Source organism: Cryptomeria japonica, chromosome 2, assembly GCF_030272615.1.
Source record: "Cryptomeria japonica chromosome 2, Sugi_1.0, whole genome shotgun sequence".
Classification (NCBI taxonomy): domain Eukaryota; kingdom Viridiplantae; phylum Streptophyta; class Pinopsida; order Cupressales; family Cupressaceae; genus Cryptomeria; species Cryptomeria japonica.
The window spans coordinates 248,974,689-248,986,507 of NC_081406.1; the positions used below are offsets into that span (position 1 = coordinate 248,974,689).

The 11,819-nt window shown below is 30.7% G+C and overlaps 1 protein-coding gene across 1 annotated transcript; it reads left to right on the forward strand.

Annotated features, from left to right (window-relative positions):
* Nucleotides 1-6,714: 6,714 nt before the first annotated feature.
* LOC131035016 (uncharacterized) lies at nt 6,715-9,000 on the forward strand. The gene is made up of 3 exons (XM_057966647.2): nt 6,715-7,030; nt 7,312-7,439; nt 8,607-9,000. Exons 1-3 carry the CDS (start codon nt 6,860-6,862, stop codon nt 8,728-8,730), a joined length of 423 nt encoding a protein of 140 aa, XP_057822630.1. The 5' UTR covers nt 6,715-6,859; the 3' UTR covers nt 8,731-9,000.
* The last annotated feature ends 2,819 nt before the right edge of the window (nt 9,001-11,819 follow it).

Here is an 11,819-nt window from a genome sequence, read left to right on the forward strand (position 1 = left end):
CTTTTAGTCAAGTTGTTGTTTTCTTGATCATTTATTATATTAGGGTTAACTTGAAATAAATCATCCTTCTGATCAATAGAACCATTCATATCCTTGTAAGTATCTTAGAATAAGGAAACAACCACTTGACCAATATGCTCCTCATCCTCCTATTCCTATTTTCATCAATAATTCTTATAATTTTGTTCATTTTCTTATGTTTGAAGGTGGATTGATAAAAAAAATGGGTATTATTGTCACCTTCTTCAAGCCATTGAACTCTTAATTTCTATTTTCAATGGATTTTCTCTTTTTTAAGGGCACAGTAGCATTCCTCTCTTAGTTGTATCTCTTTTACATAGATTTCTAACTCTATGTTCCTTGTTACAATAATATCATGGATCTCCTTTATATATTCTAAATTATAGGCTTTCTTCATAAAAATGTTGCTAAAGGTATAATGGTTCAAGCCCTTAACCTTTTTTATTTCCTTTAGCTTAAAAGTAACTCTAAACATAGGTAAGTTCCATTAATAGGACTATTCCACCAAATCTCTAAAGTCCAAATGTCAGAGCCACACGATCTCAAAATCAAATGGAAATGATCCACACTTGGTGGTGGTTTCCCAGTGCAATAGAAGTGGATTGTGGTTTGACCCTATCCTTGGAAGAGAATTAAGTGTAATGTATGGGAGTATTTTCCATCCATTAGAGATGATAAATCCATCCAGCTTAACTTGGATGAGATCAACTCCTAATCTCCTATTTGACCATGTAGAAAGGTTGTCCTTAAGTTCCACATCCAATTGAGCAATATTACTTTAAAAGTCTCATAAATCCATCATACTGTCAAAATATTTCTCTAAAACACCCATTGTTTTTAGAAAGAAAAAGGGGGTATTGAAATCTACAACCATCATCTAATGAAAATTCAATTGTGATTTAATCAAGGATGTTAATTTATCCCATAGCACCTTCTTGACATCTCTAGTGTTTGGAGAATACACATTAATGAGATTCCAATGGTCATTTGAACACATAATATAAAAGGAAAATGTAAGGCTATTTTTGCACCGTTCAATCATATTCCCTCTAAAAAAGAGAGGATTTCACATAGTAATTATCCCTCTAGAAGAACCCTCAAAAGATCTACTAAAATATTTAGGATTAGGCCCTAGTTTCTTAGAAAATTGAGAAAAAATTGAATATAATATCATAGATTCCTGAAGAATCAAAATGCATATTTTATTTCTAATAATCATACATCTCAAAATATGTTATTTGTGAGGGATATAAATTAATCCTCTAATATTCCAAGATATTATCTTCATTTACATTTTTTATTCACCCCTAACACGTTATAAAGGGTGCCTTGTTTTCCCATTTCTATTTCTTTTGTTGCTTCTCTCCACCTTGTCTCCATATGAGAAGGTATTCCTTCTTTATTCTTGATCCTAGATCAACTTTTTTGTTACCTACTCTTCTTTTTCTTCTATTGCTAATTGTTATCTAGTTATTATCCTAAGTGGACGAGGTAGGGATTCTAGAGAGTTGCTAATGTCCAACAATCCTTCAACCATGTTGTTTTCTTTATTACGAGTTCAAGTATCTTTCTTGTTATTCTTCAAATCCATGTCTAAAGAACCAACATTCTTATCAAGTGGACTATATTTTAACTTAGGTTCTTTTTATCCTCACCCTAAATCTGAGAAGAAGACTTACTCAGACAATGGGGGGTATTGAACAAGAGGTTTTCCCCACCCAACTGATCTTTCTCCTTATAATCTAGGACTATTCTATCTTAGGCCAAGTGCAAAGGGCTAACCTCTGACCAAGCTTGGTAGATAAAGCCATTGGTCTCCTAGGAGACATATTCTATATTACTAGCCATGTTATTTTAATGTTGATTGAAATAATTTTTGACTATTTAGTTAAAAAATCTAATACTTTTAGTATTAATTTAAAAAAAAATCTTTTTTATTTAATTAATTTAATATATTTTTAACCATTATTGAATAAATCATGTGTATTTAATCAAATTAACCCTTACCTCAACATTCTCTGCTAAATTAGTTAAATACATTGATGTTTAGTAAATTCCTCTAAAACCCCTCTCAACTTTAGTTGAATAAACAAATCAAGTCTATTCAACCAATTGGCCATTTGGACATTCATCTATTACTTTGTTTAAAGTAACAAATTCATCTTTCACATGGCTCCAAGTTCACAAGGCTCCAAAAAGTCCCTTTTCAATATTTAACCCTTTTATTAAGATTTAACCAAATCTCCACTCGCATCTCTCCTCGAACATTGCGTTTATCATGTACACCAACCATGCAATTCCACCTGTCATCTCCACAATCTTCCCTACATGATAATCAACCCCATCCCCCCATCTAACTATCTAATATAATCCATGCATCCAACCTATCTAAAAAATATAATTGTAGCATTCAAAATACATTTTCAAGAAGGAATAATATTGGATGCAATAAGCTTATGTTGCAAAATTGGGCAACATTCACTTTATCCACCAAACAATTAGGTAAAATACAACACTTTGGTCAACAAATATTTGTGTGGCATGAAGTTCATTTTCTTTTTCCATGATTTACATTTCTTTTTCTCTTTTGGAGGTGTATGCTAGATATAGGGTATGATTTTTGTTTCATTAATTATTTTTTTATTAGATAAGAAAGGAAAGGTCCCTTATACCATAAGCTCAATATAAAGACAACTTGCATTTTTATATTTGTTTCCTAATATGTACCTATATATATCTTAGTGTTCTTAATAATAATTATGATGCAATCAAGTACAATAGAATTTTTTTTTTTATAAAAAGATGTGTGATAAAAAGAAATAATAGAAACAAACTACAAACTTGATTAATTTCATTGAAAATCTTACAAGGATTATAGTGATATAAACTCCAAAATAAAAAGAATCTAAAAATCTTAACGATACCATGGTAGTTGGATTAAAACAAATATAAGAACTAAAATCATAAATAAATCAACATATAAATTTAGATTAGTATTTTTACAACTATAAAAATACTTGTTTAGTTTTTAATGGAGGCATAAGGCAACAAAATAACATATAATAAAATTTTCCTAAGTTAATAACATCTTATAATATACCCATTGAATCATCCTAAAGTAAGCTCTAGCATTTTATAGGAACCAATAGACACCACTCATAAAATTTTAACATTACTTTATGTCTTCCCTACAACCTATAAATTATTTAGGTCCAATAAAAGGGGTTCCATCTCAAAAAAATGGCTTGAGTGTAAAATATTAATTGGTTATTGGATAATACCAACACACCAATCCCAAGTATAAATGGTGTATAATGTTAAAAATGTAATTAAAATACTCAAACCCTACTAAAATGGCATTAATATTTATTTCTATTCAATTAAATTATAAGTAACCATAAACCATATAATTAAGTGATTGCAATAATGTATTGTAACAAATATTTTTGCCTAGATAATTAATTACTTCATTTCACCATGCCCAACAATTTCAATTGTCCTTCAAAAAATTTCTAAGCATGTCCAAATTTATGACAAATCACTAGCTAAAAGGTCTTAATTATTCTCTCAAGACAGAGTACGCCCAATTTATTTTGAATTGAATATAGTTCGGATCTTTCTTTGAGTTAAATGCTATTGAAAAACAATAATAGAATGCCTTAATTTTTAAACTTATCAATTCAAAACCAAAATCCAAGGATCTGCAATTTTTCTACTTTACAATACAATTTAGTTAAATCCATCTAAAATCAAATACTTAAAATTATCTTAAGGATGGTCTTAATACAATAATAAATTTTCATGTAAAGCCTTAAAGTCAGAGTCGAATTCAAAGTCAGAGTCAATTTAAAAGTCACTTGTAAAGTCTTCTCTAATACCACCCTAACATTAGAACCATATAGTTAGACCTAACATCACCCTACCATGAAGATGGATGATTTGTCCAACACTAAGATGAATGTAAATCCATTTTTGGATAATTTATAGTTGTTAAATTTTTTTATCTAAATAACAATAAAAATAGTCTAATATACTATGATCCTTATATTGATGACGTCACAATAGAAATGTCATTTATATATATTAACATAATGGTCAATCTATTATGGATAAATAAATTTTCTTCTTGACTTCTTTGAATAATTCAAAACAAAACTTTCTATAATCCAAACAAACAATTTATCTTTATATTTAAAAAATACCTATAAAAAAAATTATACACTCTACATAATGGAGTGTATAACTGAAAAAACCTCATGTCTAAAATATATAATAATTTTAAAAAAGGAATCACTCATAGATTTCCTCTCTTTCCCAAAGATTAGAAAGTCAATTGCATTTGTGCTGTATTCCATAAAATCTTAGAATATATTCTTCAATGTATATAAAGACAATTTAACTCGTATGCATCGAACTTATGCTTTTATATTTGCATTTCCTTACAGAAGCATCGATACTCCTTAATGCATGGAAATGAAACCACCATGGCTATGGAAAACCGGTTTTCTGTCTCAAACTCTTATTTCACTCTCAAAACAGCTAATTTTTGTTAGTGTTTCTTTGATTTGAATCGTGTGAATTTTTTATCATTAATATTTCAGATCATATTACATGATTTATTATCAGAATGAAAGAAATAATTAGAGTAGAAATACCTAAGATTTCTGTTATCTACTGTTTCTTTCAATTCTGATAATAAATCATCGGAATGATTATGAAAAATATCACACAATTTAAATTAAAAAAAGAAAAAATTAAGATTATGAAAAATAGAAATTACATGACTTTGACAGCGAACTTTTGTTCATTCATGGCTATTAAATCCAGAAAAAAATTATACAATGAGCAGTTATTTACAGTAGGAAAACAGGTGGTATGACTCAGATAAAATCATTAAAAACAAGCATGTCCATAAATCAGATAAGTTATAATACTGATTATAATATACAATAAAACTGTAGGTGAGGCAAGTCCAACTGTCCCTCGACTAATAATGGGAGATTAGGTAATTTGGTGACGTCAATCACCGACTTTCAAAAAGAACATATCATTTAAATTCCTGCCTATCCTTACCTTCTAGTATTTTAAAATTTGAGGAAAATATCATATAAGTTTAGTTTACACATGTATTGGGTAACCTTATTTATCATAGTGTTATTGTAGAATTTGAGAATTATGTGTGTGTCATGAAACATTCGATATATGTGCATGTTTGTTTAGTTGTAAGAGATGATTAGATATAGATTCTTATCAAAATAATATGAGTTTAAATCATATATAATTTCAAAGAGCTAATATTAAATTGAGTTTTGATAGATGTTGATGATATAGAGATGACAAATGCCACTACAATTTCTTTAGTTAAATCTCACAAGTCATTAAAAATATCAATATCATTTTCATTTGAAAGATGTTCTAAAATACAATATACAAGTTATGTTTACAATGAATTAGTTGTGGTCCATGTCTTTTCATTGCCATTCTCATTTACAAGATACTTTGAAATACAACATACAAGCTATGTTTACAATGAATTAGTTGCGGTCTATGTCCTTACATCTGTCCTTTTATGAAAGCATCCAAAACATTATGTTTCATATATGATTAATTGTGTTAGATCAATATTGTGTCGTTGAAGTGATGTAATTGCCTTCGTGCATAAACTGAAATTGTTCTTCTAATTTTGCTTATCTTTTAAATGTCATGATCAACTTTTTGTATTATTTGTTTGTTTTACACACAAGATAATGCAATTGTATGCATGACATGACATTAAAAAACAACAATATATCCTTTGTTTTCAAACAATTTGAGTGCTACTTTAAAACTACTTTACTTGATATATAAAAGAAATTAAAAATAAATTCTTGTGGTTGGTAAAAAATAAGAATATATCTTTTCAAATAATTGTCCATATTGATAAATGATGATGTCTTAAAGTCATCCTTTAATATATCAATCAACCTCTTGAATTATTGCATGCATGAGATTATTATAAATTAGTAAAAGCATCCAAAAATGTTATTATATAACCTATACACATATATAGATAGTGTTCTAATTAAAATAATACATAAAATGACTACCAACAAAAAGCATAGTCTTTGGTTGATAGGATTATTCAAATGTATGCATGTCAACCATCCAATAACATTTTTAGACGCTTTGACTAATTACTAATTAATCAGTCAATATTCAATATACAAAATAAATTTCACACCATAATGTAATATTAAAATAATATAAAAATGTCTTACTATCTCAAATCCAAATACAAATCCAAATAAATAGATGTAACTATACAATTAAATCCCAATAAAACAACACATACAAATATTAAAACTATGATGGCCTTCCACTAGACAAATACTTTAATCATTACATAGTGCATGTCGTTTCTCTCAACTATTGAGGGATTCCTTATAAACAACGACGATTACAACAATAAAACAAAGGAAAATAGAATAAAAAAATAAAATAGGGCTTATTTTGGATAGGGTAGCCGGTCGACGGTCACCTGCCTAACCCTGTGATGCCAAATCACGTGCCTTTTCCACCTGTTTCGCCGCCTTCACATATCGAGATTGACAACTTAACATTTATAATCATTTTCTTAGATTGACAATCTAACATTTATGATCATATTTTACGTGGCCCCCAATAAAAATTTGCTTCGGACAAGCTAAAAAAAATGAATCATATGCTCTGAAGGTGACTGCAATCAAATGGCAAGTGCTAACGTGTAAAGCTAAGATTGTGCTAAACGTTCTATATTTTCCCCCAAATTTGTCAGATTCTTATTCATTTGCTCTTTGTGTCCCCTCATCTGTGCACCACAATGGCTAAATGTTTGAGATGTGCTCTGCCAAATCGGATCAGTAAAGGTGTAAGCAATGTTTCTGTTTCCAATAATCATCATTCTGGTTTGGTGGTGCGCTGGGGCAGAAGAAGCTCCACTGCTTCACCCAAGACTCTGTCTGCTAAAAAGTATAATTTTGATCAAGTGAAGGTTAGATTACAGTTTGTTTTAGATATATGATTTATTTATGTAGTTCATATGATTTCCGCAGTTCATTAGGATTTTTTCAGTTTCGTAATGATATTCTGTCTAATTTTCATCTTGCATTATTCTTTTCAATTCATGCAATTTGATTCTAAACGTCGAAGAAATAAACTCACACAATTGATATTAGAAATTTCTTTTTTGTTATCAAATCTTGTGAGAGTATTGAAATGTTTTAGAGGTTGTTTGTGGGTTATATTAATAGTGGGCAATGGAATTGATTACAGATGTTTCAGAATAGTCCTGAAGGAATTGTGTGTTACAAAAATGAGGATGGTGAGGTGATTTGTGAAGGTTATGATGAGGGCCCTTGTTTTCGCCCACTCCCTGGCCGCCAACAAGAACACCATTACAGGTAATTTTGTTCTAGAATTTTCTCTTTTAAGGGATGGGGGAATTTTAAGAGCAGTGCTATAGATCAATTCTCTGTTCTGTGATCAGCCTTACAGGCAATTTTCTTTCAGAATTCTCTCTTTTGTGAGGTGAAATTTGCAGAGCAGTGGATAACAGCTCATCTATATCAGATAGTTTAAATTATCAAAGATAAATTCTTTTTGAGAAGAGATGATAATTGTTAAACATGGGGTATAAAATTATCATTATGGTTTGAGTGTTAGAAAATGAATCAAAGAGCATAGTGTAGATCAAATTTTTATCTTAGCAATAGGAATTGTTTGTCTAATTTTAACAGGATATCTCTGGAGAATTTTAGCTACCTGACAAGTTTTCTTTCTGTCTTTATATTGTGGGTTTATCATCTCTGAATTAGAAAACAAAATATCACATTATGTAAGGTATTCTTTCAAGAAATATGATTAATGGCAGTAAATTTCTGCTAATGTACAGATAGTTTAAATGAATTATACATTGAAAGTTACTGAAACTGTTTTGAAGTCATATGGTTTTGATAAAATTGGAGGAAAAACAAGCCACAAATTTTCGTCAAATTTGCAATCTTACTCTCTTAATGCAAGTGCTTAATGAGAGAAAGGAATAAATTTATGGAATCTATTAGGGTCACTGTTATATTTTTTTAATGTTATCATTTGAAACACAATTCTAGATGAGTGAGCTTCATTTAGATATAATGGATGTTAAGTGGACTATTCGTTTAAATGAGAGATGAGTTTGTGCACCTGCCTTGGGTTTTCATGAGAGATGAGTGAACTCTAAGGTTTCGCACCGGATGCCTGGGACAGGTAAGCGAAGCTGGGCGGGGCCAGGAGCAGGTGCACACAGCTGGGACATTGTGCGTCAGGGCGATGCATCGAGGTGCACCCGGAACGCACCGAAGTCAGTTCATAAAATATAGATCAATGAATTTGATTCAAAAACCTTATAGATGAATCCCAATATCATAAATGAAAACAGTTTAATTAACCCAAAAACACCTTATGGTTAGAATTATATGTGCAGTTTTTAAGACAGATATTAATGAAGGGTCTCATTTCATTTTCATAAAATTTCATGTTTGAAGAAGATATTAATCCATTTGTTGTCTTCTTTTTCTATTTTTTCTCAGGAGAGATGCCAAACTGTATTCTATCCTCAAAGGAATCAGACCTTACCTTGTTGAAATGATTGATTACAAAAGAATGGACCAAATCTCTACAGGGATCTGTTTGCAAGAGCAAGGCCAGAACTGATACTGAACTCTACTACCAGATAATAATGAGGGGATAGGAGAAATCAAAATTTCATTGTTGAATGAATACAATGATGTACACTTTGCAATCACCCTGTCAAAAGTTTTTCTGTTATCTTTCTCTGTGTATAGCTGCTTTAGACTCCAAATGAATGAGAGGCAACAAAGTCTTCCATGTGTCCAATCTGAGATTCCAAGAGATAAGCCTCTGCCCCACTGATGATGTAAGCAGACTGATTTTCCAATGGAAAAAAAACATCATTCTTGTTTATATGTATCATTTGATGTGCCCTCTAGAGAGAAAACTGAGCAATTATAGACTTCAAATAGTTTTGTTAAAACAACTCCAAATAATAATAATAGTCTGATTAGATGGAGAACTGACATGCCAGCTGACATCTATATCACTACACAGATTAGTCTATTCCGGCTTCAAAACGGTAGTATGGATTGACTAACATATGTGTTAGTCGCATGTTTTACACCGTCGATTTTGCAATAAACAGCTGCGATTGACTAACATGTCACTATCACATTGCACAAAAGATCTATTTTAGAACCAAAAAATTACTAAATGTATTTATTTAATAACATTCATATTCATTGTATTAGAATCTCAAATACTGAAATTGTATGAATCGACATACATTAAAGAAATAGATTGTACATCTAAATCATTGCTTTAAAATTATGATCACCAACGAATTGATGTTTCTCCAAATCCTCCATATCACTTGACTTCGACTTGTGATTAAGACCGAGTTTCAGAAACAACTAAACTCCATTATTCCAAAGTGGGGTTAAAGCAATCCAATCACGCATTCAAATTTAAGTGGGACCAGAAGATGAAATGATACAATCTTCACCAATTGTTCTCAAATTAGGGTTTCAAATGGAAGCATCAGCATGTTATCTCTTCACGTGCATACCACGTCATGGGTTCGTTTCCCATTTGCCAGCATTCTTTTAAAATAAAATTGATAAGGACTCCAGAAATTTCTTAATGAACAAGATAAGATAGGTGCGAGGAAATGGTATTGGGTGTTTTTCCTTTTGCGTTTGGATTTGATTCTGTTTAGATTTTCGGTGTCTTTTAAGCTTTTTTAAAGTGTTGGATTATTATTTTTTTATTAATTGAAAGTTAAATAGATGAATATATAAAATATTAATAATTTAAAATGTATAAAGATTGGTGAGATTTGAAAAATAAAATGGGTATTCATGCTTTTCAAATATATTTTTTAAGTCAATAATTAATTTAATTTTTTTTATATGAAAGTACTATATTACTAGAAACTATTCCATTATCACATTCATATGTTTTTTATTAGGCAAGCAAGGTTTTGAAAGAGTGAAACCCTGTACAAAGAAAAGGATAGAACATGAAGCATAGTCAGGTAAACACTTTTGATCTAGAGCTATGAACCAATGAGCTCCTCGTCCCCATTTAAACATTCGATAATAACACCCCTAATGGGGTATGAACCTTGATGGGAAGAACAACACTACCACAACTTAACCATTACACCAATGCCAATACTAGCAATAAATTATCCATCTTATACTAAACCATACTTATACTATATTGTTTTACATTAAATGGGGTTTTATATTTATAATATGTTTTATATTTTATTTTTTTCGAAAAGGGGTAAAAGTTTATTAAACACAAGGAGACTTACAAAGAAAGAAGGGCCAACAACCCATCAAAGAACAAAGAATTACACATTCCTATCTTCCACAACTGATGGCTCCAACATATGAGAAAATTCCAAAGGAAAATGTCCTCTATCGATAATATTCCAATCTTGCATTCAATTGAATGCTCATTTGGCCAAACAATCTCCTACTCTATTCCACTCCCTAGGAATATAAGAAAAGATAACATATTCCAATGACCTACACAAACTTAGAATTTGTTGAATAGCCACATCTAAGTGTCAATTAACATCATCAAACCAATGCCCATAAAACATATTTACCACCACTTGTGAATCAAATTCAAAAATAATCTTTTTTTCCAACTAAGAAGACAACCTCTCCCCATAGCATATAAGATGGTGAGAGCCTCCATGTAGGTATTTGGTACAGGGGCACCTAGGCAAGTCAACAATCGACACTACCCAAAAATATTTTAAGGTTTTCAATTTTGGTGTGTTTCTAGTATATCTCTTTATTGGCATCTCTCTAATCAGTTATGTAGAGTCCATTCTCTCCATGTTGAATCAATCTCTAATGATGAATCTATTAGAACATAATGTTATTAGGGGTCATACTCTTACATCATTTATTTAATGTTCTAATATAAGTGTTGAAGATGAAACACCAATACCTTTTTCCCTCCAACTCTCTTGGTTGTTCAGCTTCTCTTTTGAGTTGTGTTGGAGTTATTATATATATATTTTTGTTGTGTATTATGTGTATCTGAATTGAGAATAATAAGAGAATTCCCTTGATTAAAAGTGGATGTAGCCAATTTGGGTGAACCACTATAAATTTGCGTGTTCTGTTATTGTGTCTCGGTGCCTAGTTTTGGGCATGTTGTGCCCCCACTTTGTCTTGTGCACAACCCACACTTCTACCATAAAATTCTCACATGTTGAAGTAACTAGGGATCTCATTGAGGACAAAATTACAATTTAGAGTACTCTTAAAAAATTACTGCAGGAGCTCATTGTTATTGCATGGAGGATGGTAAAAAATCTTTTGCCATCTATCCCAAAACTATTCCTTATCTATTGGTGGTGGCACCAATGGATAGAGAATACAAGTGCCATGTATTGTTCATTGGTTCATGGAGTGGTGAACAATACACACAAAATAGATTTCAAAAAAAAAATTGTTTGAATTGCTCATAAGATAGTTTTTCTACATAAATTGTCTTAGTTATTCTCTCTTGTTGGACCAATTATTGATTTTCCCACTCACTAAAATTAAGTGATAGATAATGGATAGTAGTGATTCAATAACCTGGGTGGACCTATGGGACTTTTTACTATTGAATCTTTCAACCCTTGCAATTAATCCACCAAGTTCTCTTTTATTGTTTTCTAGTTGACCTAATATATTTGTACTTGCCTTACTAAAGGA